We start from the raw sequence: 27,694 nt of genomic DNA on the forward strand, positions 1-27,694 counted from the left end.
GTTGAAGAGTCCACAACAAGAGTCCTGGATACCTTGGGAAGACGAAAGCAAAAACATCCCTGCCTCTCAAACCAAAAGATGATCCACAATATCGCACAAAAGATGCAAAAAAACTCTTAAGCCTAGCTGGTGGTGGTTTGGGGATTACATTTATTGGCATCCCTTTTTAATAGTAGTTCTTTCTGCAGTGGTTTTTTAGGACATTACCTAAGCAGAAACTCAGCTCCTGCTCAGTCATAGTATGCCTACACTGCATTGTAAAACCAGCAGGTCTCCCATGCTTGTGGATTCAGTGTTTCCAGACTCATGACTGAGCATCCACATTGCATCCTAAACCTGAGTTTACAATCGCTGGACCCAGTTCTCATTGCATCCATGCAGCACTCCACAGACCTTCTGATTTGGATCTGCACTTAAGCTGCATCCACACTGCAAAAATGATACGCTCAGAAACCCACCCTCACGTGGGTCGTAGGAGCCAGCCAGGTCCTGAGTCCCTGCTGACCCAAGTCAGACAGATCTGTGTGTGGACAGCAGGGGGTTTGGGGCTCAAACTGAAGCCTGAGCCCTCTCACGTATATAGCGCAGAGCTTTCAGAGGCGCTGCCTAGCCGGACCCGACCCCCTGAGCTTGCACAGCCAGCCTCGCCCACCATCCAAGGAGGGGCCGATGGGCCAAACCCGAGCCTGGTCTGTCACCCCGCTCCCCAGGCCTGGACACGGAGTCATCGGCCACGACTCCCCTCCTCTCCCCTCCCCGTCCCGGGCCGACTTCATGCTGCGGGTCCGGGCGGCGCGGAGTCTCCAGGCCCCGAGGCTGACGTCCCGCCAGTTGCCTGACAGGGAGCATGGCAGCAGGGCCTGGGCCTGGGCCAGGAACGGGAGCGGCGAGCGGGCGGGGAGAAGAGGAGGAAAAGGTGGTTGCCGTTACCGGCTCTACAGCAGCAGCGCCGCCATAACCGAACCCTCCACCGTCCGCCCTCCTTGCACTTCCGCTTCCGGGTCGGTGGGTGGGTCACGCAGGCGGGCGCCCTGCGCGCCGGAATCCGGCCGGCCGCGCGTGACGACAGACTCGCCCGGCCTCGCGCAGCGCCGCGCGGAGCGGGCGGCGAGGAACATGAAAAGGAGGCGGGGACAGGGCAGGGTTACGCGCCGCTGACGCCGTGCCGTTGCACGTCACGTGACAAAGGCCAGGCAGGGGTGGCGGTGAGTAGTGTGCGCTGCTCCCTGGGGACTCCGCAGAGGGGCGGGGCGGGGCCGCCTGACCCGCGCTAGTTCTTCTGCCCCGGGGGCGCAGGGGCTCGAACACCCTTTGTCTCTTCCTGGCCGAGCCCCGCAAAGCCCAGCCCAGCCCCCCGGGGCGCGAGAGGGGGGGCAGCTCCCACCCTCCATGATCCCAGCTCCTCCCGGGGGGCTGAGAGGGGTGCATCATCCCCACGTCGGCTCCTCCCCCTTGGCACCCTTCATCCCACGTTCGCTCAGCCCCACGGGCCTGCTTCGGGGTGGGAAACAGGCCCCTGCTGGTCTGAGTCCGGGCCCAGGGACTGTGGGCTCCGCTCTGGCCAACTGGAGGTATCCCCGTCGCTTGGCTCATTTAAAGTAGGCTTGGCCCCGGGGCCCCATGGAGGCAGACTGGGCCGGTGAAAAAGTAGCTGTGGGCCATATTCCTGCTCAGGGACACTAGCTGGTTGGAAGGCCCCTTGACTGTGTCTTCAGCTCCTCTCAGTATTACTGCTTTGCTTTCACCCCTGGCTTTTTCTTCCTGCCGAAGGGTGATTGTCCTCTCCCTTCGGTGGTGCCTCAGGCCAAAATATATCTCCTTGGAGCAGGGACTGCCTTTCTGCTACCTATATCCACAATGTCTCTTTCAGCTTGGCTGTCCTCCTCCCTGTGCAGGACCTCTAGCTGATACCCTACAACAGTTTGTTCCAAAGGTATTGCCATCTCCCATGCTTTTATCATGAGGCTTAGATTATTTGATATTTTTTTCTTAGAGTCCTAGCTTCATGTTAATACTCCAGAATTTCAGCTTTTAATAAATTCAGTTTCTACTCCTCAGAGGTGTAGAGATTGAAAATCATAAACCCTAACACTTCAAAAGCTAGAAGGCAAAAAAAAAAAAAAAAAAAAAACCAATCCTGAACTCCAAATGCTTTTTTTTATAAATCTGATTTTTAAGCCAACCCATAATATTGGGGGGCATAACTCATATTTGAATGCTTGAGATTGGCACTGCTGCATAAGTATGAGAGTTGTAGCCCTCCCGTAGGGCACTCGTAATATGGTGCGAGGCATCATGTAAGTACATAAACACAAAATACAGATCTTTCTCTTGTGAAATACTTTGAATTTCTTCTGTGTATATTCTTTTCATGCACTCTTGTGTTATATCAGTCTTGTCACATTTGTCTACTTCAACCATCACAAATCATTTCTCTAGTCTCCTAGCAACTCTCTTTTTTGAATGGACTGCCCTTTTTCCCAAATTGGTACACTCAGCAAGTGTCATTGCCTGACTTTAGAGTTTTCCTTCAGAACCACTGATGACCTTTGAGGATTGTTGAACTCATTTACAGTTACTTCCACTCATATGCACATTCTGCCACATACAGCCAACCCACTTTTTCCATCAAAGCAAAATTCTTACACGTCAGCAACTTTTGTAAAATATATTTTGAAATATTGTGGTTATATTTGCTCTACGTTCAGATAGACAATGCACATTTTCTGGTGTACCACCATTTTTTTTTTGTCTCAAATACTTATATGCAGATACTTTGTTTTGTGTGCTCAATAAAGTGCTTTTCTGTAGCGCAACAAGCGACACAATAAACCAGAACTTTGTGAACACTATTGTACTCTCAAGCTACTATGGTTAATGCACTAAATCCAGAGCGATATTATATAATAAGGGGATAAATAATCCCACAATGGAATTAATTAAAAGTTAGATCAGTCAAATCCTTCAGACACGCTCTGTAAATTAAATATTAGAATAAGATATTAATAAAGAAAATAGGTCTTGTGAAAATATACCATCTCCTTAGCAATAGGAAATGCAAAACTAGGGGAAAAGATAGCATATGATTACCAGTTAGAAGAGAGGGAGATGCACCTGCAGCTGCTAATTTTGAAATGACTTCTTTAGGCTTGTAGCTATTTGGCTCTGCAAAATATAAAGGGCTAACCCCAGAAAGGCATGCTGGGGGGAAAAAAAAAGCCTTTATAAAAGGACAACTCTGTTTAGGAAAGGAATAGTAGGAATTGGGCAGTTAGGGAGCAAACAGCCTGGCTGCATCTTTATGTACCATCTATCCTTGTTCTAGCAAAGCACTTAGTACAAGCTTAACTTCAGACACAGTAATTGTTTTTACTTCAGTAAGACTACTCGTGTTTAGTTGCTTTGCTAGATCAGGGACAGAGTGCTCAGCAGTTTGCAGGATCTAGCCCTTAATAAATTGCAAGTCTGGAATATCATAATTCTTACATGGTTTATAGGGTGGTCTGTTTAGGGGGCTTTGTGCTGAGCCTAGTGGTCTGATAGGCAAGGATAAGAACTTCCTAATGAGACTCTAACCTGCCTTTCTTTCCTCCCTAATCCTTATAGGATCCTTTGACAAGGAGACAGCGTTAACACAGGGAGAACAGGGGTTTAAAAGACCACCTCCTAAGCAACCAGAGGAGCTAGCAAATGCAGGAGTTTTGTGAGGGAATTTAGAGCGGGAACATGAGAGCCAGATACAATGAACAAACATTCTCTAAACATAGGTTGATAAACCCCCTCCCTAACCCTCTGAAAGAACAAACAAATACCCTCTGCAAGAATAAAAATAATGCAGGCAAAAATCCAGCAGCAGAGTGGGCGCTATCCAGTTTATTGCACTGAATGCAGCATGTATGATTACCTGCCTTGTGGACAGTTAGTATATATGTGTATTCACTGCAAGCAACTCATGTCCCTCAGAGACTGAGTATGGGTTCTTGAACCAGAGTGGCTGAACTGGAGGAGATAAGGAAGACAGCGAACAAGACTTTTCAGGACACAGTAGAGCAGTCCCAGCAGAAGTTGTGACAGCTTTTGTGCTGTTGAGGAGGATGAAAGCCTCAGGGAAGGAGAACATCAAATTGGAGTGGAGAGAAACAGTCCTATAGTTGGGACCATTCTTCCAGATGATGTCATGGTATCATCAATGCAGATAGCCTTCTGGGGAATCAGACCCCTGTTATTAGGAAGAGACAGGTAACAATAATGGGGGATTCCATTATTAGAAATAATGATAGTTGTGTTTCTGATGACCAGGAAAACCACATGGTGAATTGTCTGCCATTGCGGAACTCTCAAAACATCTAGGTAGATGTATGTGCAGGGCTGCGGATGAGCAGGTGGTTGTGGTATATGTATGTATGTACCAAAGATAAAGGGAAAGTAGGAGAGAGGTCTTGAAGGCCATATTTAGGCCGCTAGATGAGAGAGATTAAAGTCCAGGACGTTCATGGTAGCATTTTCCAAAGTGTTTCCAGTTCAACCTGCAGGGCCAGCTAGACCGGCCTAACTGCAGAGTCTCAATGAATGGATGAGACAATGGTGTTTGGAGGGGGGGATTTAGGTTTAATAGGAACTAGGGAACCTTTGGGAGAAGGAGGAGCCTATACAGGAAGGATGGGCTCCACCTAAACCAAAACGGAACCAGATTGCTAGCATGTAAAAATTAAAAAGATCGTAGAGGAGTATTTAAACTAAGGGCTGAGGGAAAGCTGACAGGTGCAAAGGAGCACATGGTTCAGACAGAGCCAACCTTTAGGGGAGGATTTATTAAAGGGGATACTCTATATCCTAGTGAGGAGGAGGGAATATAAGTACAAGTAGGAACTGAAGAAAAACAGTCAAACGAAAAAGAGTCCTCCTCAGTTACATTACATGAAGGCAGACAATTAAATATTGACAAATTTTATAGGCACTTCTATACAAGTGGTAGAAGTCTAAATACTAGGATGGGTGAACTTGACTGCCTGGTATTAAATGAGGATATTGATATAGTAGGTATCAGAGAAACTTGGTGGAACAATGATAATTAATGGGGCACGGTAATTCCAGGGTACAAGATATATAGGAATGACAGTAGGTTGTGCTGGTAGGGGATTGGCACTCTATGTGAAAGAAAGCATAGAGTCAAATATAGTAAAAATCTTGAATCAAACTGTACCATGGAATCTCTATGGATAGAAATCCCATGCTTGAATGATAAGTGTAGCATTAGGACTATCCTACCAACCACCTGACCAGGATGGTGATGGTAATTGTGAAATGCTCAGGGAGATCAGAGAGGCTACAAAAAACAGAAAACCCAATAACGGGGGTATTTCAACTATCCCCATATTGACTGGGTACATCACCTCAGGATGGGATGCAGAGAGAAAATTTCTAGACATCTTTAATGACTGCTTCTTGGAGCGACTAGTCCTGGAACTTACAAGGGCAGAGGCAACTCTTGATTTAGTCTTAAGTGATGCACAGGATCTGGTCCAACTATAGCTCAACTGTTCAGTAATGATCATGATATAAATACATTTTAACATCCTTTGTAGGATGGGAAATACCAAAGAAACCCATCACAGTAACATTTAACTTCAAAAATGAAAAAGCTAGTTAAATGGAAATTAAAAGGAACAGTGAAAAGAGTGAAATGCCTGAAAGCTGCATGGAAACTTTTTAAAAACACCATAATAGAGTCTCAAACTAAATGTATAGCACAAACTACAAAAAAAAAAAAAAGTAAGAGGATCAAAAAAAAAAAAAAGCCACCATGGCTAAACAATAGAGTAAAAAAGATGGTTAGAGACAAAAGCACATCCTTTTAAAAAGTGGAAGTCAAATCCTAGCAAGGAAGATAGAAAGGAGCATAAACTGTGGCAAGTCAAGTGTAAAAGTATAATTAGGCTGGCCAAAAAGGAATTTGAAAAGCAGCTAGCAAAACATTTAAAAAAAATAATTGTGGTTAGTTTTTGTAAGTGCATCAGAATCAGGAAGCTTGCCAAACAATCGATGGGGCCATTGGATGATCCAGATACTCAAGGAGCACCCAAGGAAGACATGGCCATTTCAGAGAATCTAAAATTATTCTTTTCATTGGTCTTCACTGCAAAAGATTTCCATTCTTTTTATGTGACAAATCAGAGAATCTGTCCCATCCTGAGGTGTCAGTAGAAGAGGTTTTGGAACAAATTGATAAATTAAACAGTTATCATTCAGCAGGACCAGATGATATTCACCCAAAAGTTCTGAAGGAACTCAAATATGAAATTGCAGAACTACTAACTGTGGTATGTAACCAATTGCTTAAATCACCTCTGTATTAGGTGACTGAAGGATAGCTAGTGTAATACTGATTGTTTTAAAAGGCTCCTGAGGCGATCCTGGCAATTACAGACTAGTAAGCCTAACTTCAGGATGAGGCAAACTGGTGGGAAAATATAATAAAGAACAGAATCATGTAACATAGATGAACATGCTATATTGTGAAAGACTCAATGGGCTTTTGTAAAGGGAAATCGAATCTCACCAACCCTTAGAATTCTTTCAGGGGATCAACAAATATGGATAAGGGTGATCCAGTGGATATAGTGTACTTGGACTTTCAAAAAGCTTTTGACAAAAAGTCTCCCTCACCAGAGGCTCTTAAGCAAAGTAGGCAGCCATGGGATAAGAGGGAAAGTCCACTCACGGATCAGTAACTGGTTAAAAAAATAGCAAACAAAGGGTAGGAATAAATGGTCAGTTTTCACTATGGAGAGAGGTAAATAGCGTGATCCCACAAGGATCTGTACTGGGACCACTGCTGTTCAACATATTCATAAATGATCTGAAAAAAGGAGTAAACAGTAAAGTGGCAAAATTTGCAGATGATGCAAATTACTCAGAATAGTTGAGTCCAAAACTGATTGCAAAGATTTCTGAAGGGATCTCATAAAACTGGATGACTGGGCAACAAAATGGCAGATAAAAGTCAATGTTGGTAGTAATGCACATTGGAAAACTTAATCCCAACTATGCATACAAAATGATGGGGTCTAAATTAACTAATACCACTGAAGAAAGAGAGTTTAGAGTCATCTGGAATAGTTCTCTGAAAACATCTGCTCAATGTGCAGTGGCAATCAAAAAAGCTAAACAGAATGTTAGGAACCATTAGGAAAAGGATGGAAAATAAAACAGTAATGCCACTATATAAATCCATGGTATGCCTACACCTTGAATACTGCATGCAGTTTTGGTAATCCCATCACAAAAAGATATATTAGAATTGGAAAAAAGTACAGAGAAGGGCAACAAAAACAATTAGGGTTATGAAACAGGTTCCATGTGAGGACAGATTAAAAAGACTGGGTCTGTTCATCTTAGAAAAGAGACAAATAAGGGAAGATATGATAAAGGGCTATAAAATCATGAATGATGTGGAGAAAGTGAATAAGGAAGTGTATTTTACCACTTCACATAACACAAGAACCAGATGTCACCCAATGAAATTAACAGACAGCAGGTTTAAAATAGACATAAGGAAGTACTTCTCACACAATGCACAGCCAACCTGTATAACTCATTGCTAGAGGATGTTGTGAAGGCCAAAAGTATAACTGGGTTCAAAAATGAATTAGATAAGTTAATGGAGGATAAGGTCCATCAATGGCTATTAGCAAGATGGTCAGGGATCCAACCCCATGCTCTGGGTGTACCTAAGCCTCTGACTGCTGGATGATGGGACTGGACGATGGGATGGATCACTCAATAAATTGCCCTATTCTGTTCATTGCCTCTAAAGCATCTGCCACCATCCACTGTCAGAAAACAGGATACAGACCTAGATGAATCATTGATCTGACCCAGTATGGTCATTCTTATGTAATTCTTTTGAAACCTATGCTATTTGTAAGAATTTCACAGAAATAGGTTTTTTTCCTCCTAAAAGATCAAGTCAGATTTGCTATCTCTAATTCACAATGAAAAAGCTAATAGAATTTGTTCTCATAAGAAGAACAAGTGTTTTCTTCAAATGCAAATTTAATTATCAAGGTCTGGATGTAACTGTATAAACTTAAAGTTATTGTAGTAATAAAAAACATAGCCCAATGGAAACTATTGCAAATGCTTAGAGAAGCAAGGCCAGTACCAATCAAAATCCACTTTTCCAATTCTAGTGATTTAAATGGAGTTACACCAGTATAACAGAGGAGTATTTGGTCCCAGGATTTCAGCTGAATCTAACATTTTTCTAACAAGCTGACAGATACAATGGAATGTCAAAGTTGACTGAACTGTTTAGTTCTAATCAGCCAATCAGTAACTTTTCTGGATAATTAAGTTGCTCTATGACATTTTTAAAAATTACAGAACTTTCACAGGCCAAACATAGTGTTTGATGGATAGGTCATGAAAATCAGTTGCTATAAGCCAAAATGAAAGCTGGTTGCACTGTAAGTTGAATTGGAAAAGGAACAGCAGGTACTAAATAAATTGATTTACTGCCAGTTAAAACCCAATATTATAGTGCTTCCCTGTACTCGCTAGTATCTATTCATGATAGGCTCATGAGAATGAAATACCAAAGCTAAGGAAAAAAGCTTAAATATCAGCGATTCTGGGAATGGACTTTGCCCAATTCAGCATTCCCTTCCTTCTCTTCTACTGTCTGCAGCCCTCCTATTGCTCACAGAGTTGCGGCATAGCCCTGACCTTGTCACTCCTGCAGTGACCCAAGCAGTCTTCTAATTCACTGCTCCAAGCAGTACCATTCTGCAGTGGTTGGCAGGAGAACCCAGGCCCACCCTCTACTTGGGGTTTCAATCTAGGCCTCTGTAGCAAGCAGTTAAGGTCTTTGGCTGCACCCCCTTTCCTTTTCTAGCTCCTGAACTACTTCCTAGTGTGTTTCTCCAGTCCTAGTCAGACCCCTCTCTCTCAGGCCTCCTTGGTCTCAGGAGTTTCTACCCCCCCCCCCTTCCTTGTCATTTACTCTAGGGGGAGAGAGACTACATGGTTCCTCCCTGCTGACCCCCTACACAATTGTCAGCCTTCTGACTTTATAGAAGCCCCCATATGCTCCCAAAGGTGAGCTTCTTTCTCATCCAGGCTCTTCACATAATCTAAATCTCTCTTATTTACTGCTTAATTGGCTGATTGGGCCTGCCTGGCCTGATTCAGCTTTCAAGTCCAGTGCAGAGTGTATACCCCATCCTCAAGACTGCAATCCACATTACCATTATGCAGTAGTCCGTTCTGATTCTCTGTGGAACTGTCTTCCGTTTCCTAATACATATGTAGATACATTGTCTTTGTCTTATATAGGACAACGTATCTGCATATATTTAAATATATATACACATATATATATGATGTTAGGGTCTAGTCGCTCTAATGAGAAGTCACTAAAACTCTGTGATTCAGGGAGTTTCGTAAGTATATATTTTCTGTTCCTTATTCTAAGTATCAACATCTATCAAATAACCTGAATTAGTTAATTTTACCATTATAATCCATGTTACACTTACAGCTTGTACATCTTCGAAACACTTCTTATTTACAAATCATTTTCCTTGCACAGTATCATTTTCTGTGACTTTTTTCTTTCCTCCTTCATTAATCAAAAATTCATCTTTATCTGTTCCTGCTTTTCTTCCCTAACCAGAAGTCATTGTTATTGCAAAGGATGTTGACTTCTGGTAGAGAGTAAGCACAAAGAGTTAATCAACTCTTAATGGGGGGAGGAGGAAGAACTATGGTAACATGTTAACAGAGAAAAGAATTACATATTTCTATTAAAGAGAAATAGAATTGTTTCTAAATTCAAAGTTTTTCAAAGTACTCGGTGCCAGGGCTTTGAAAAATGCCATTTGACATGAAAATCTTTGTGAGTGAACCAGTTACAATCAGTCATGTTCTAAAACTACGTCTACACAGCCCTGCAGTTTGGATTACAGAGGTGTGAATTGCAGTGTGAACTAGCATGTCACGTCTAACTCCTCCACGTGGACACTGCAGGTGTCTACAAGACATCTAGTTTGCATCAACGTAATTTTCTTTAAACTTAAAATGTTCTTTTGTCTCTTTAATTATTTCCAGAATGTCAATAAGAGTGTCAGTTTTCTTTGAAAGTTCATCTATTCCTGTTACTTATTTCTCATCTTATGGTTCGTTTTGCAGAACCACAATTAGTGGCTGTGGAAATGTTTGTAAAATGGGAATTCACAATAAGCAGATGTGTTTTTAAGAGGCAAAGATCCTGTTATCATACAAGTAAAAAAGAACTTACGTAAGAAATGCAGTATACAGTTACCATCGTTATTTCTAAAGTAAATGTTTGCCCTGGGGGAAATTGCCCTTGAGGTCATGCTTGCCCAAATTTGGTGATTTGTTTTTAATCTAACAGTATTCTGATATGGATTGTTGGGGGTGGGAGTGGCAGAGAGCCAGGGGAGGAAAGGTAGGAGGAACAGGGTTGTATCTAAGTTTTTATGGATTTCTTCTTACATGTATTTTCTGTATTAAGGAAATTTTAATTCAAGAAGTTTTTTTAAATGTCAAATAGTATTTCCTATTTTCTGCATTTCAGTGGAACCGTTCCAGTTCTGCTATTGTGATTATAATGGCTCAGAAATAGTAAGTGCCTCCAAAATTTATCCGACAAATGTCTCTCACTCAGACATTTTACATCTCTGAAGTAACAGCTTTACCAATTTTTGCCACTTTTTTGGAAAATAATTTAGTATTCAAGATGAGACTTGTATGTCAATTTTCAGCCTGGAACAAATTTAAGATGGAAAAATAGTAACAGCCAAAGGAAAATAGCCACATTTTTATATTGGAAATATCAACTCAACCTTAACAGTGTGTGTGAGACAGATATATATTAATGGATTTATAATTCATGTGAATTCAGACAAGCTTATTTATTACTACTTTGTATTCAAAACATTTTTTTAAAAATGATTTTAATCTATCAGATAGAAGAATGATCAGTTCAGCATATAGATTCTTTAGCACTGTTGATTTAGGAGTCAGTTTTATTGGTTGAAAACATCACTATATATCTTTGAGATTTATATTATTTGCTCTTTCCTCTTAGGATCTTAGCAAGCCTGGCAAATAGAAAGATGACCAAGTGATGAGAAAACCCACTACCTGCAGAACTGAGTGCCACTTTGTGATTGTTTTTTAAATCTTATTTGTATTAATAAACGGAATACTCACATTATCTCTTTAGTCTGCTGCAGTAATAATTATTAAATTTAAAGATGGAAAAAATGAAACAATTAAAAAGAAAAAGAAAAAGCAATTTTAGTGTTCAAGAAACTCAAACACTCCTTAAAGAAATTAGGAAAAGGAAAGAGGTGCTTTTTTCCAAGCAGCTTAATACAACAATTAATGAGATGAAACGAAAGGCTTGGGAGGAAATAGCAGAGTGTGTGAATGCTGTAGGTGAAGGAGAGCAAAGAACAGGGACTGAAGTGAAAAGACGATACCTTGATTGGAGAGCGCTCATGAAGAGAAAGCGTCTGAATGCAAACATCAAACTAGTAGGCGCTGCGTTTCACCTTCCTTCATCCGATTTAGATGACTCTGTCAATGAAGATTTGGATGAGAAAATGGGATTTACAAATGAATCTAGTTTTGAATGGTTAAATATCACAGACTTCAGAGAAGCCAGTGGATCTTTAACAGAAATCAAGGTGGAAGAGGAAGAGGAGGATCCCCAGAATTTTGAAGTAAGTAGTTAGTGTACTGTAGTTGTGTTCAATATGGCCATTCTTTTCACTTCAGCTTGGGGACTTTCTCCACACTTTTGGCTAATACCCCTCTATATTATAATTTCCCAAGACACTCTGATTGTGTGAATTAAAGAATCTCTGTTGTTATATGAATGATATTCAAAATCCAGCAACCTACAATTCTACATAAGGTCTTGTTTTTTTTGATTAAATATATTGGTAGTCAGTTGTCTTCAAAATGTATTTACGCCTCTGTTTTTCCTTTTCCCCATGGACTCACATTTATTTCAAACAATAGGATGCGGTATTCATGTGAACTCAAGGAGGAGTTTGCTGAGTATTTATCCTACCCACACCTCTTCACACACATTAGACTAGGGAGAGGCGTAACCCATCTCTTTCACAATCCAACATTTCCCCAGGGAGACAAGGACGAGAAAGCAGTCTATTGTCACCTCTGATAACACAATTCTGCTGGAGAGGAGAGATGAATTGGGAAAAGGATACGGTTGTTTGATTTACCACTGGTGTCAAAATCCTAATAGACAGCATCTCACCATTCAGCAATGAAATCTATGGAGCAGCAGCATGGGGGGAAGAGGAGGAGAGTGGCAGTGATCATGCAGTTGTCAGACTGTAATCAGATGGAATTCCAAGAATAGGTTTTGTAAGGTCATGTTGGATACAGGTCTGGGGAGATATTGTTCCTTATGTTCCAAAACCAGGCACTTTTATTCTATTCTATTTTTAACATTAGGTACTAATGAGAAAAATTTTGATTTATAGACAAAGAAATGGTCAGAATGCATGGCCTGAACAGTTAGGATGGGAGCTAGTAAAGGTGTGGGAGCTAAACAGGCAGAGAAGGAATCTTTATCCTACGCTGTGATGGCATTGGAACTGTTTTGTGACCACTATTACAGCAATACAGCTGCATTAGCCCCCACAGCTTCTGAGTTCTTCCTGCACCAGAATAAATCCACATTTGTCCAGGATCCACTGCTCCTAGTGCTGCTCCTTCCCAGGCTTGATCCTCACCACAGCTCTAAACCCCATGTTCATTAAGGCACTGTGACCCCTTATGTAGTATGGTTCATAGCACATGGGTATATACCCCCTACATGAACTTCTAGAGTCCCCCCCAGGGCTGTGGAACCACACCAATTTTGCTACTCCCATGGTTCCTGTATATCCAGGGCTTGGGGCCAGATTGTCTAAAAGAGACAATAAAAATAATTAAAGGTTCAGTTAAACAAATCTTGTTCTTGTCCCCATTTAACATGATTTGGAGTGTTGGGAACTGTCATGAAGCGCACCACTCACTGCTTGTCTGGCATCTCCTCCTGGTCCCTCTGGGGATTAGCTTGAGGTCAATGCCCCTTTTCATCATTACACGCCATCACTTGGATCTCTCTTCCAGGTCTGCAGCTCCTTTCTTGTCCCAGGAACCGCAGTGTCCTCTTTGTGACTCAGACCTCTGGCTAGGTCACTCAACCTTTCCCTCCCATCAGGGGTATAGTCTTTCAATTCTCTGTCACTCCCACAGTGATCCAGGCAGTCTTTCCATTTACTGCCCTGCCAATCCATGCCATGCCCTCAATAGCTGATGGGGAACCCAGGCCCACCCACTACTCTGGATTCCAATTCAGGGACCTTACACCCTCCTGTTCTGCGATTTCCTTTCCCAGCCCTCCCTGCTCCTTCCCTGGACCGCTTTCTACAACTCCTGGTTCCCCTCCTTACTCTGGGTGTACCAGTTCCAAACCATCCTCTCTCTTCCCAGGGAGTAACTACCCTTTCCCAGCAGCCTTTGTCTGTTGCCAGCTTCCTGGCTTTATAGGCCCGGCCTATCCCTGCCCAGCTGAGCCTGCTTGCAATTATTCCTGCTCTCTGGCTCTTCCTCCAGTGTAGCCTGTGGAGTTAATAGGCCTTCCTGGCCACCTTAATCCCTTCCAATCCTGTGTGAGGTGGATGCTCCATCACAGGAACATATGAGAAAAAAGGCATAATAAAACATAACATCAAACTATTTTAGTGATGGAACCTCTACAGCATTAAGGGAATGTTATATTACATAACTGAATAGCTTACAATTCCAACTAATATGTTAAATAGGTCAAAAGAAATTCCTCGAGTGTCCCAGGAGCCTGTCATGGGACTATATGAAAACTAAAAACAATGCACGCTCATTAGCCCTAGTTCTCATTCAGTAAATCTGAAAATTCTTTTAAATCCTCTAACTACAAAATAAATTTAAAAATTCACAACCTATGTTTAAACAAAGCTTTGCAGAATAAACAGCTGATTTTTCTGGCATCTTTGTGGGAGGGATCTGCTGAAGAAATTGTCTTCCATGTTGCATAACCACGTGAGTTTGCTGATCAAATAACCCAGGCCTTTGTAACTTAGGGTTTGCGTTTAACACATACAAATTGTTTCAGGGCACAAGTGAAACAAAATTCTGGAATAACTTTTCAGATATGAGTAGAAACAACAGATCAAAGTCTGTTCTGTTTTCACTGAGCTTGCATGGGTGTAACTGGCTCGATATGGTATAAAAAGGTACATGAAATAATTATATTTCTCATTCCTCCCCACAGTTTCCTATTGAGGAAGAAGAGGAAATTTTGTCATCGGTTTTGCCAGATTCCAAAAAGGAAAGTGACCTACCTGATTTCACCCACATTGAAGAGTTTGGAAATCTAAGCTCTGCTCAAGCCAGGCTAGCCTACGAGGACTCTCATTTGCTCATAAACCTAGAGAAACAAAAACTAGAGCTGGAGAAACAACGGCTGGACATTGAAGCTGAAAGACTACAGGTAGAGAAGGAGCGCCTGCAGATTGAAAAAGAGCGATTACGGCATGTAGGCCTGGAGCATGAGAGACTTCAGCTGGAGAAGGAGCGGCTCCAGATCGAGCGGGAGAAACTCAGGCTAGAGGCTCTGCGTGCTGAAAAGCCTGCCCTGGAAAATGACGTCACCCAGGCAGAAAAACCCATTTTACAGCCTCTGGATCTAGAAACTGAAAAATTAAAACTCGAAAAGGAACGTTTGCAATTAGAGAAAGAGAGGCTGCAGTTTTTAAAATATGAATCAGAGAAGCTGCAGATTGAGAAGGAACGTTTGCAAGTAGAGAAAGAACGTCTTCGCATTCAGCGAGAGGGTCACTTGCAGTGAACTTCTTGGCTATGATGTCATTAATACAGTGTTTTGATGTTGTTCAAATATAAGTAGTTTTTTCTTAATACAGAAACTATCCTAGCAGGTTAACTTTCTTCTGTCCAAAATTTAATGTTGATGTTCAACTTTAAAAAATAAAAAGAAATGGTGGTTGGTTAGTCAATGTGCCTACATAAATGGAACTTGTGTGTGAAACTGCTTTTCAGTGTAACAGGAGCAAGTGTTATGTTCTCTTGCATCTAGTATTGTATTGTATAGTTTGTTGTCCTGCTCTCACAAGCACATTAAGGATCAAGACTTAGCTGTATCTTTCCACTGTGATAAGTGTTCTTAAAAGTATAGGAACCATCAAAATAAATCCGCACATATTGTGAGGGAATGGTGCTGAAGCTAGTCCAAACATTCAATATTTATTTTTCACACAAAGCAAACTGTCTAGATTCGAGGGTGATAATTACATTTAATTTCATTTTTCTTTACTTTATAAACAGTTTTTCAAAATTCAAAGGAGTTCAGAAATTATCTGAGAATTAGTGAAGTGCACGCTAATTTCAGTACACATGAGTTTATTGTTCTGACCTCTAGTGGCCTGAAAAGATAAAGAGAAGATAGTATTCTGTCTACTTGGAGTCTGTGTATTAGACAAAGTCACATAACTGTATCTAAATAAAAACTGGACTGATGGATGAATCAATGAATTAGCAATACTATGCAGAGATTTTTTACTTCCAGATTACCAGTCAGAATCTAATGGAGACTTCTAGTAGCAGAAAGTAATTATCGTGTGATTCCTGTGGGGTGACCACTGTGGAATGAATAAATAGATTTAGTTCGCTTCTTGGCCCACATATATGTAGATTACAGAAGAGCAGACCACAATTAGCTCACTTACCGGTAGGCTCAGGAGCAAGGTCAATGATTCCTGTTGCGACAACTGGGACTACAAATTTACCCAAATTGTGAGCTCAACTGTAAAAGGTATATATAAAAGTTCATAAGATGTTACAATAACCTGTAATAACAAAGGGTACAAAATGGAGACAGAATAACTGAATTAGTCTCAGCAAAAAAGCCACAGTGATATAATTCAAGGACTGTTGAAATTATGCTTCTTAAAAACAGGAGATGTGGAGCCGGAAGTTAATAAATTGAAATTGGTATGCCAGATATTAGGCCTAATTGGTGGACAAAATAATGAAGGGATGGGCTATTCCATGAATCACTCCCTTTGTGGGTCCTTAAAGAAAGAGATTTGGGTGAGGGAAGTAGGGAAATAACTAAAAGAAGAACAGATGGAAGCTACTAGAGTGAACTTCACAACATGGCTGCCATCCCCATCATATCCTGGAACAACAGGCCATCCTGATTCTGAGAGGTGTTCTGACCACAATGGGCGAGACACACAGAAGGAGCCAGATGACATCACTACCCCTACCGGCTCTAACTGAATCCCATGCACGACCTGGGATGATGGTTATTACCATCTAAAACTGTGCTTCTCAACCTTTATGATGCCAGGGAGCGGCTTACTGCCTTCCTAAATTGTGTCAGGGAAGGTCTCAGGGACCGGCGCTGGTCCACGGACCGGTCATTGAGAAACACTGATTTTAAAGACTGTCAAACAAGGGGGCTTGTCCTTCTAAGGTTGGACTTTAACAACAATAGAAGCAAGGACATCTCCAGCCCATTTCAACTAACTTCTCTTTTCCCCAAAAGGACTCTTATTACCATCTTTGATACCACCTAAGAAATTGCCAAACAAGGGGCATTTACCTTCTAAAATCTCTCTCCAGCTAAAGGCAAAGGGAACAAGGAATGTTTTAAAATGAAAGCTTTATAGAATACTTTACACTTTAAATACTTGAACTGTTTTTCCTTCTTTTCTGTATCTTTAATAAAAGTTAAAAAGATTTTTAATGGTGTGTTTTCCATCATGCTAAGCAGGCTGAGATCTCTATATACCAAGCCACAGATCTTGTTTAACATTGTCTCATGTTGGACAGTGACTGAGTTATGTTAAGCCCTTTAGCCCATATAATCCATCTAAATTAATACACTTCACAAACATGAATATTAATTCTGCCTGGCCAAGATTGAGACACATTGATAAAGTGGTGTGAAGAAGCTTGCACTGCTGCCGGCTATGTAGTATATACGCTATAAACAAATAGAAAAATAATGTCTAAGGTTGTTAGTCAATATTTTTCATAAGTAATACATTCACTTAAATTAAAAAAAGACTAAAGGACATTTTAAATGAGAACATATTTACCTGTTTATGTTTCAGCCAAGCCAGACTTTAGATCTCTGATCCTTTACCTTTGGTGTCTCCATCTGAAAATGAAAACAGTATCAGAATGTAAAATTGGAATATATATTGAGCAATTTACATAGGTTATGTGTACATACATATATTTATACTACTGTAGGATTACTTTTATTCTGCAAGTAAAGTGTTAGACTACTACAAGTCAAAATTGCTGTTGAGCAGATGCTTCTTATAGAGACAAAGCTCCTAATCAGTAGTATAAACTAAGTGGTGGTGAAAGCTATAAAATATTGAATAGGTATCTATTCAATGAGCATTGCCTGCACTGAGTGCTAAGGCAGGGACCCTGAGGAAAAAAATAATATATGATCAGGTAATTAACAGTTGTATCATAATGCATCCCCACCCAGCATTTTTGCACATAATTCCTCACTGTTGCTGGATGGCATTTAAAATTCCAGTGGCTGAAGTTGTGGTAGCAATGTTGTCAATACTATGGTGATTAAAAATGTCCAGCTCTGGTAAGGCATGTGAAATAAATAATATCCAGGAATCAGAGAACTAGCCTTTTTATGGAATTAGGAAAAGGACTAAGATGCAATGAGACAAGAGTGATAGGGCTGAGAGAAACCTAAGGAGAATGGATTGTTTTTCATTTCAGTAATTTGAGTGCTTGTCCATGTGTACACAGAACAGTATGTGAACAATCATTTTTACCAACAACTACATGTCCTGCCTACGCTGAAAATGATATTTCCTTTAGCTGTGTGAATTTTCTGGGAAAATACTTCATGACAAAATTAAGCATAGTCATGAATCATTACAAACGCAATTTCAGCACAAAATTCAGAGCAAATTCTATTGAATTCATCATGTTTACGGTTGTCTGGTGATCCTTTTTTACTGTCATTGCACTATTTTTGTGGTATTTTACATGGCATTTTTATAAACATTAATCAGCTGTAATTGTTTGGCTTTCTCAGCCAGGTTCACAGTAATGATACCTGGGACATAGTAACACTATGTTAATCATCAAAGGCATGCAGCAGGCATAGCAGGCTTCTCCACTTCTATTTCTTCTCCTTCAAATAACAATGCATCAGACCCTTCTCTCTCCATGTATCTGTCATGTAACCATCCTCCTGACTTCTGGTCCACCTTTCTCTCTGATGTAGATCCATGGCTGTCCCTTTTTGTCTCCTCACAAACCCTCAGCCCCATCCCGGCAATTCAACTTACTTACACATTGGTGTCTTTTCTGATCCACTAGCATCCCACCTCCTAGTGCAACCTTGAACCTTGAATCAGCTCTCCTACCCACCAAAATAGCAACTCACTTGACCTTGTTTTCACTAAACACTGCTCTGTCTTTGACCTTTCAATTTCATCTTCCCTGTTTGACACCACCTTCAATATTGCCCACCTGCAGTCCTTCCATAATCTCCAGTCAGTTAGAATTCATGACTTTGCTGCTGCTTTCATATACCTCTTCCTTCTTCTCCACTGATTCTGTAACTGAATCTCTCCAGGCCTCTCTCATCTCCCCCCTTTGACTCTTTTGCATCTTTTCATCACCATAAAGTCCACCTCTGCAACACTGACAGTGGCTCACCCAAAACATCCACATCTGCCACTCCTGATCCTTTGAGAAAATCTTGTGACGATGAGGATTTACTCCAGTTCATCAGTTTTTTCTCATGTCTAGCACTCCACATTACACTGGGACTAGATTGGCCCCTTATAGCTCTGAGGATCAGGAAAACATAAAGTTCATTTAAAGCTACCTTTACCTGCCCCTCTTCTCAACAGTGCTAAACAGACTTCAAGCACAACTGGGGATCTAGCCTATTTTGCATTGTTGTGCAATGTGTAGGAAAAGCAGGTCCAGGAACATTGAATGTGTCTGTGAAGTGCCATGCCCACATGTGGCCAGATCCTCCGTGCCAATTTGGCCACTTTGCACTGCTTCTGTGATTAGCTGAGAATTCCCCCGACATGGCAAGATCACACGATTGTGTTTAATCAGCATAGCCAGCTTTGTGCCACTTCCACTGCACTCCAATGTCAGGGTGTGGCCAGGTAAAAGGAGGCAAGGCCAGAGTGTTACTTTGCCCTGGCAATCCCCAAGCTGCTGGAACAGCCTCTTGGAGCCTTTGGCAGTTGGGTGTGAGCTGCCTTACATCGACCTAACTCTGTAGTGTAGACCAGGCCTTAGTGTAGTCCTGAGGCCCCAGGAACTGCAGGGCACAGAGCTGGAGTAAAGTAACTTTTGTCCCTTTCCGAGTGCAGTTCAGCCAGACTTGAGAACTGAGTTCTTAGTTGTGCCAAAATAAATAATAACTTTTTTATTGGATCAATTTCTGTGAGTGAAAGAGGCCAGCTTTTGAGCTTCACAGAACCCTTCTTCGGGTCTGGGAAAGGTAATCTTACTATGGCCATCCAACATCTTGACAGATGAAAGGAAACTTGACAGATGAAAGGAATCATGTGCTTGGCAATAGTGTGAAAGAAGAGCCCAACGCGCGAGTGGCAGACCTTCCCCCAGTGGCTACAGATCCACTTGCCAGATGGAGGTTGGAGCACACTCTGCTTCCTGGCTCGCCGATGGGCCTCAGCCTGCGCTCTCTGATGACTCTCTGTGATGACTGCACCAGCCTTGACCCAACTTCTCCAGACTGAGTGGTTGTGGGCAGGGCTCTCACATTGTCAGTAGGAATGTTGAATTTCTTGAAACCCTGCTTGATCTTGTTACTGTATCAGAGCTTTGGCCTTCCTCTGCGTTGCAAGTAGTTCTTGAGTTGGCCATAGAGCTCAACCTTCAGCAGACGATCTTGAGGCATGCACTTCATGTGTCCCAGCCAGCAAGTATCCAGCATAGTCTGCATAGACTGTAGGCTGGTCCTCTCAAGGATCTCATTGTTAGTGATCTGTTGGTCCCAAGTCACTCCCAGGATTTTTCTGAGACAGCAAAGGAGGAAGCTGTTCAATCTCTGGTCCTGACTGGAGTACGTGACCCAGATTTTGCAGCTGTAAAGGAGGGTACTGAGGACACAAGCCTGATAAACAGACATCTTTGTATTCAGTGTTAGCAGCTTGTTGTTCCAGACACATGAGGTAAGTTTATCAAAGGTGACAGACTTTGCTGATTCTCACATCAAGTTGTGTATCAAAGCTAAGTCAGCTGGTTAAAGTTGAGCCAAGATAGCAGAAGTGACCCCACGTTGTTCAGAGCTTCATTACTGACGTAGACTTTAGGTAGGATGTTAGGACCCTGTTACATGACAACTGTTTTCTTAATATTGATTACTATGCCGAACTTGATACATGCATTAGAGAACTTATTGATCATGATCCATAATTCTGAATTAGAGACAAATGCAGCAGCATCTGCGAAGAGCAGATCTCGAATAGTGAGCTGGTTGACACGCCTTTTGCTCTGAAATCACCTGATGTTAAACAAGCTGTCGTCCATCCTTGATTCAATTAGTACGCCAAATTGATCTTTCCAAAAGCATACTTAAGAAGAATAGAGAAGAAGATGCCAAAGCCAGTTGGCTAAGACGCAGCCTTGCTTCATGTCAGTATCAATGCTAAACTCAGACAATGTTTCATTTTCATACCGGATAGTTGCCTTCATTCCCTCATGGAACTACTTAAATAGGGAGAGCACTTTTTATGAACAGCCAATTTTCAACAGGATCTTGTATATGCCATTCCTGCCAACCATGTCGAAGACCTTTTGTAGGTCAACAAATGCTACATAGAGAGGGGCCTGTTGTTCACAGCTTTTTTCTTGCTACAAGCCCATTGTGAAGGACAAGTCAGTCATGGAGTATCCAGCTCTGAACCTGCACTGGCTCTCAGGATAAACTCTCTCAGCAAAGACCTGGAATTGTTACAGCTGGACTCTTGCAAGCACCTTGCTGCCCACACTGAGAAAAGATATCCCTCGGTAGTTGTTGCAGTCTGCTCTGTCCCCTTTATTTTTGTATAAAATAATTAGTTTTGCATCTTTCAGATCCTGGGGTATGTGGCGTTCTTCCTGCCAGGCGCTCCTTCCTGTCTTTAGAGGCTCCAGAAGTATCTGATCATTGACTGTTGCTTTCCCAGGTGCAATCTCTTTGATAGTTTTCTTTACATCTTCAAGAGTTGGTATTTGGTCCAGCTCCTGCATTGTTGGAAGCTGGGGAATGGCAGTTAAGGCAATATCACAGATGTTCAGATGCTGCAAACCAGTCAGGTTGTCTTTTTCTTTGTTGTTCCAAAGACATCCTTGACAGTAGCCAGTGTCTTATTAAAATTGTCCCACAAGGTGTCAGAATCAGGGGAATCAAGTTGATCATTTTCAGAAACACGCTCAAGTGCATGTTGAATCTTTGCACAGGTGTCAGAGTCCTTCATGTTAGTGATGTTGAGGTGAAGTTTGCTTTTTGGCTTTGCATGATGGATCTTTTTAAGATGTAATTGGACCTTAGCCCTGACAATCAGCGCTAGGCATTGATAGAGCATGCAGTAAATCACGAATGTTTCTGTGATGGATCAGGATGAGGTCATGCTAATGCCAGTGTCCAGAGCGGGGGTGCCTCCATGTGACCTTGTTGCTGCCAGTAAAATAGGTATTTGAGACTATCAGCTCACACGAGGCACAAAGCTCAAGGACACTTTGGCTATTTTCATTAAGGCTCCCTGTGCTGTGTTGGCCAATGATGTGTCCCCAGTGCTCCCAGTCCTTACCCACACAGACACTGAAATCACCAAGAACCATGAGTCTGTTCCTTATGGGGACATTCTTGATGATTTGTTCCAGGTTAGAATAGAAGTCATTTTTTTTTTTATGTTTAGAGTAGTCAAATGTTGGTCTGTAGATGGACAGAAAAGTCAGGGTTCCTGAGTTCACATCCAGTATTCACATCCAGCCACATGATCCTTTCCATAATAAATACCGGAGGGGTACATGCTCTAAGGACAGACTACTGATAGCAAATCCAATACCATGTATCCTTGGTTCTTTTTCAGGTTTCCCCAACCAGTAGAAATGGTAGTTTACTTCATCTAGTGGTCCAGTTTCTAAAAGTCTTGTCTCACTGAGGTCTGCAATATCAATACTCAGTTGATGTAGTTCTCTATCAGTTACATCTGTTTTCTGAAGTTCATGGTCTTTCAGTTCAAGTCCAATTAACGTAGTATGAACATTCCAACAAGCAATAATTAATTTAGAGCCAGGAAAGAAAAAGTTGGAAGGGAGTTTTTTAGCCCATCTTTTCTAGGGCCTTTCCTGAATTGGGGCAAGCAGGCCACCCCTAAATAGGCCTGCTTAAACATCTGAGCCATTGCTAATGCCTGGGTCCTTCCCCACCAGGACGAGTGACCATTGACCACAAACCTTCGACATGTACGCCTAGGCAAAACAGAGAAGGAAGGGGTTGCCTTGGGTCTTCCATCTTCTTTCTTGGCAGGGACTATAGAACTCCAATGGCAAGACAAAGGTTAAGACAATTGGTATAGGCCTGCTGCAGCTTCTAGCTGGAATATCACTCTGACTTGAAGGAAGCACAAGCCTTATTGTGTGCCTTTTCTAAATGTCCCAATATTTTTCTAAAGGTCCCAATAGTGTGGGTACCGTTGACCAACAAAATTGTGGCTCATCCACATTTATGGGGACATTTCCTTTACCCAGGGGGTTCCACTACCCTACCTTTGGATGCTTCCAAAGGGGAGGCAGGTTTATTGACCGGCATCTGTCACTCGCCATTGTGTCACTGGCTGCACCGTTTACACATCCGGTGGCGAATCGGCCAGACACTAGGTAAGGTAATCAGTGTCACAGCTAAATACAAAGGGGAACAGATTGTTAAACATAAGGAGTTAACAGATGTTCAAGAAACTAGGCAAAATGAAGTGGACAATTAACATCTCTGCAGTCATAGGAGGAAGGAGAGTTAAAGGGTTACAGACAACACTGCAAAAAATAAATAATTGTCATTCTCCCTGGCTGACCAGTAATGTTTGCCCAAGGAAAAGTGCCCCCTAACCAGTCTCTTGTTCATTCTCAGATTGCACCTTCTTTATACTTGTTGACTTTTTGTATCAGTGAGTTATGTGGGACTGTGTCAAAAGCCTTTTTGAAATGTGAGTGTCCACTGCTTCACACATGTCCACTGCTTCGCCCATTTTTGCGCTCTGCTCTATCCCCTCAAAAATTATTCCAAATTAGTCAGACAAGTTTCCCTTTTCTGCGAGTGGGAAGGCAGACTGACTACTCGCATTTCTTCTTTGCCGCCTCACCAAGCTTCATGCAATCAAAAAAAAAGTCTAAAAAGGAAAGGAGGAGGATCTGGGAAACTATAGACCAGTCAGCCTCACTTCAGTCCCCAGAAAAATCATGGCGCAAGTCCGGAAGGAATCCATTTTGAGGCACATGGAAGAAGAGAAGGTGATCAGGAACAATCAGAATGGATTCACCAAGGGCAAGTTATGCCTGATCAACCTGATGATTGGCTCTGTGGATGATGAGATGATTGGCTCTGTGAATGTGGGGAAAGCAGTAGACTTGATATATCTTGACTTTATTAAAGCTTTTGATACGATCTCCCACAGTATTCTTGCCAGCACATTAAAGAAGTATGGGTTGGATGAATTGACTATAAGGTGGATAGAAAGAAGTCTAGATCATCGGGTTCACTGGGTAGTGATCAATAGCTTGATGTCTAGCTGGTGGCCAGTAACAAGCGGAGTTCCCCAGGGGTCAGTCCTGGGGCCAGTTTTGTTCAACATATTCATTAATGATCTGGATTGCACCTTCAGCAATTTTGCGGATGACACTACGCTGAGGGGAATGATAGATATGCTTGAGGATAGGGATAGGATACAGAGTGACATAGACAAATTGGAGGATTTGGCCAAAAGAAATCTGATGAGGTACAACAAGGACAAGTGCAGAGTCCTGCACTTAGGATGGAAGAATCCCATGCACTGCTACAGATTGGGGACCGACTAGGTAGGCAGCAGTTCTGCAGAAAAGCACCTGGGGATTACAGTGGATAAGAAGCTGGAGATGAGGCAATAGTGTGCACTTACTGCCAAGAAGACTAACAGCATATTGGGCTGCATTAGTAGGAACATTGCCAGCAGATGGAGTGAAGTGATTATTCCCTTCTATTCGGCACTGGTGAGGCCTCATTTGGAGTATTGTGTGCAGTTTTGGGTCCCCCACTACAGGGAGGATATGGACAAATTGGAGAGAATCCAGAGGAAAGCAACACAAATGATTAGGAGGCTGGAGCACATGACTTATGAGGAGAGGCTGAGGAACTAGGCTTGTTTAGTCTGCAGAAGAGAAGAGTGAAGGGGGATTTGATAATAGCCTTCAATTACCTGAAGAGGGGGTTCCAGGGAGGATGAAACTAGACTATTCTTAGTGGTAGCAGTGGACAGAACACAGCACAATGGTCTCAAGTTGCAATGGGGGAGGCCTAGGTTGGATATTAGGAAAAGCTTTTTCACTAGGAGGGTGGTGGAGCACTGGAATGGGTTACCTAGGGAGATGGTGGAATCTCCATCCTTAGAGGTTTTTAAGGCCCAGCTTGACAATGATTTAGTTGGGGTTGGTCCTGCTTTGAGCAGGGAGTTGGACTAGATGACCTCCTGAGGTCCCTTCCAACCCTAATCTTCTATGATTCAGTCCCTATGAATCTGCGTTGGTATAGTCACTTGCCTCTCAAACTCACACTTCTCCAGCTGCTCCTATCAGGAGAGGCAAAGCACTCCAGGAAGATGGCATGTGCACCACTCTCTGATCCAAAGGTGAGATTTTACAAACAAAAGATATTCTGCAAAATCCCAGTCTGCAACAAACAGGAGGCTAATGGGACAGGAAGGCTCTGGTTTTCTTTTTAATTGTTGCTAAAATCAATTTAGTACATGGAAGTCAGAGGGTGTCAGTCAGACCCCAAATGCCACTAAAGTCTCTGGAATTTATTTATTCTGAATTAAATGTAATAACCCTAAAATCTGACAAAAATGACAAAAGCTAGAGAATTCACAGTCAGAAGTGGCCTTTACCACAAATGACTGCTTAAGGCCCTGTACACATTCTGAATTCACAGGCTGGATATTTGTCTTTTTGGCAGCAGGACATTGGCCCAATCTCCCCATGAAATAACTAATATTAATACCTAGCATGCACCCTGCTCTCTCTCAAGTTCAAAGCTTTACAAATATTAACCTCAAACTCTAAGCTTCCACACTGGAAGGGAGATTGCAGGGTGAGGCAACTCAAGGGCCAGTTTCCCCATCAGTTAACAGGACCAGTGAGGAAAGGCAATTCATACACTATTTTTTCTATGCTCTAGACATCCACTTGACTCACTCTCTGCTTCCTTCTCTCGCATGTCACATTCTCCCTGTCTTCCTATCTCTCCTGTCTCATCCATCTGCTGCAATCTCTCTCAGAAATGTCTAAACCATGTATCCCGTTGGTATGACATGGCCCACATTTGCTCCTTCTTCCATTACAGTGGGGCACGAGGAAGTTATAGCCCCTGATCTGTAGGAACTCCTAGTGGCAGCACATTCTCCTTTCCCTTCCCCCTGGGAAGGGGTGAGCCAGCAGATCTCTTCCTATCATTGGTCTGAGCAGGGAGAGCTAGAGTACTTTTTTTTCTTACTCAGCTCTCCTATTTCTCCACATTCCAGTCCTTTCAACTTGGGGCCTTTCAGGCTGGTCCTGATTCCTAGTTAGGTTTCATATCTTGTGAAATGCCAACCATATCACTAAATATGGATGTGAAATGCTGCCTTTGGATTTCAACCTGTTTTTATTCACTGGGCTCACCCAGCTTCAGCACTTGGGTAGAGTCATATGGATAAGAAGAACTGAGAGCTTTAGTTACTCTGAGGAGGCTCTTACAGGCAATGACTCAGCTACTTCAATCAGGATTGTGCTACTTTGCAATAGTGAAACATTCTTCTGCTCAGTGGAGTGAGTGTGGCGCAGGTAATGGTGCTGAGATTTCAGTTCAACTTCATAATCCTTGGCTGCCCTCCAAGAATGCTTCTGACATGAGGAAACATCTGATATCTATTTTGCACTTCAGAATTTTTCTAAAACCTCCTATGTTAAAAATTATTTTCTTCGGCTTCCATGAATCTCTAGAACTTTTAAGCTAAAAAAAATCTACCCCAAGTCATGAATTAACATTTTGCTTTCCAGTTGTAGAGCATGAAATAGAAAAGTCATGCATCCAAAGACAGAGAATAAGAGGCCAGAAATCTGCCACACCATCAATCATGGCACTTCTATTAAAGGAAATGCTGGAGAGCGAGGATCTATGGGGAAGTAAATAATTCTTCATCCCTGTGACAGTTGCAGATGGTTATCATGTTCTACCTTCTCTTATGGAAAGTGTAGTAGAATTTAACCCATAGGGTTCAATAGAAATTAAAAAGAGTTCTGTATCACAATAGAATTTAATAGCTAATGATATCCTTTCTATAAGATTTTTTAAAAGACTACAGAGTTTAATAAAGAATTATATCCCATCTATAGAACTCTATAGATTTGTGTAAAGGCTCTATAGGAAAGTTAGCATTATTAAATTCTAAATATGCATTATAGACAGCCTAGTTTCACCTATCTCTTGCTTTCATCATCTTTCATTCCCTCCTTTACCCTTTCACTTAATCAAAATAGCACGATTAACTTACCCTTCATACATTTCTCTCACTCTCCTCTCCAGGTTCTGTACCATGTAGTCACCCCATTGCCTGTAACCCTCTAACTCAGCTTGTGACAGGGCGTGTCCTGCACTCCCGTCTTCCTCTGTGCACAGACAGCTTGGAGACACACTGCTTGTAAACACCACATGTGGTTTATTTAGAGTGTTCTCATGTTACCTTTACATCACTGTGCCACACCAGCTCTACAATAACATTGAATTCATCAGCCTCTTGGACCAAGGGTAGGGGTGGGGCGAATCTCTCCCTCTGAGATCTCTCTTGGCTTTGACTCTCAAAGGCTGGTCTCACTCTGGCTCTGCCACTTTCCCTCCTCCTTCCATTTCCTTTCTGTATCTTCTTCTACTCCCTAAGCTAATGGGCTGATTAGGCTGATTTAACTCTCGCCAGCCCATTTGAAGCTGTCAATTTGCCCCCTTAGGTTTACTCCAGAGCAATTATGATACAGTGAGCATACATGGTGGTACAGCTGCAGTTGTCCAGCACTCTGTCACACAACCATTCTGCCATGCCTGCTCTTTTATGTAGGTATGTCGATTTCAGTGGGCTTAAAGTTATGCATGTTAATGTTCCTTGCTGGATTGGGCCCCTAAATGGTATCAGACTACTCCAGAAATAGTGATTGCAATAAAATGCACATCTTCAAATTCTCTGAGCCCTGCCAAAAAATGTTAATCGGGATCAATAATCAAATATTCAGTGCACTTCAATATTTTGTTTAATTGCTGAATTAGCATGATGTGCTCTACCTCACC

The 27,694-nt window shown here is 42.0% G+C and overlaps 1 protein-coding gene and 1 long non-coding RNA gene across 4 annotated transcripts; one reads left to right on the top strand and one right to left on the bottom strand.

Moving 5' to 3' along the window:
- The first annotated feature begins 747 nt into the window (after positions 1 to 747).
- Positions 748 to 15,314, top strand: MSANTD4 (Myb/SANT DNA binding domain containing 4 with coiled-coils). Of its 3 annotated transcripts, XM_067567626.1 has the most exons (5): positions 748 to 1,205; positions 1,871 to 1,933; positions 10,601 to 10,647; positions 11,114 to 11,753; positions 14,357 to 15,314. In XM_067567626.1, the coding sequence occupies exons 4-5, from the start codon at positions 11,283 to 11,285 to the stop codon at positions 14,930 to 14,932; spliced, it is 1,047 nt and encodes a 348-aa protein (XP_067423727.1). In that variant the 5' UTR covers positions 748 to 1,205; positions 1,871 to 1,933; positions 10,601 to 10,647; positions 11,114 to 11,282; the 3' UTR covers positions 14,933 to 15,314. The 3 variants fall into 3 exon arrangements, with proteins under 3 accessions (XP_067423727.1, XP_067423735.1, XP_067423741.1); XM_067567634.1 differs by lacking the exon at positions 1,871 to 1,933; XM_067567640.1 differs by lacking the exons at positions 1,871 to 1,933; positions 10,601 to 10,647.
- Positions 15,315 to 15,619: 305 nt separating this feature from the next.
- On the bottom strand, positions 15,620 to 27,019 carry LOC137166078 (uncharacterized). Its single transcript, XR_010923553.1, has 4 exons — positions 26,910 to 27,019; positions 17,208 to 17,269; positions 15,828 to 15,947; positions 15,620 to 15,740 (listed from the first exon to the last, which is right to left on the bottom strand). It is a non-coding gene; the product is annotated as an uncharacterized lncRNA (long non-coding RNA).
- Positions 27,020 to 27,694: the final 675 nt, after the last annotated feature.

Source organism: Emydura macquarii, unplaced genomic scaffold, assembly GCF_026122565.2.
Source record: "Emydura macquarii macquarii isolate MOO-44397 ecotype Brisbane River unplaced genomic scaffold, CSIRO-AGI_Emac_v2 contig_318, whole genome shotgun sequence".
In the NCBI taxonomy this organism is placed as follows: domain Eukaryota; kingdom Metazoa; phylum Chordata; order Testudines; family Chelidae; genus Emydura; species Emydura macquarii.

Bases quoted from the DNA above. Each gene is read 5' to 3' on its own strand.
- MSANTD4 (XM_067567626.1), top strand. From the start codon at position 11,283: ATGGAAAAAATGAAACAATTAAAAAGAAAAAGAAAAAGCAATTTTAGT. The intron at 11,754-14,356 runs GTAAGTAGTTAG...TCCTCCCCACAG, and splicing joins AGGATCCCCAGAATTTTGAA to TTTCCTATTGAGGAAGAAGA.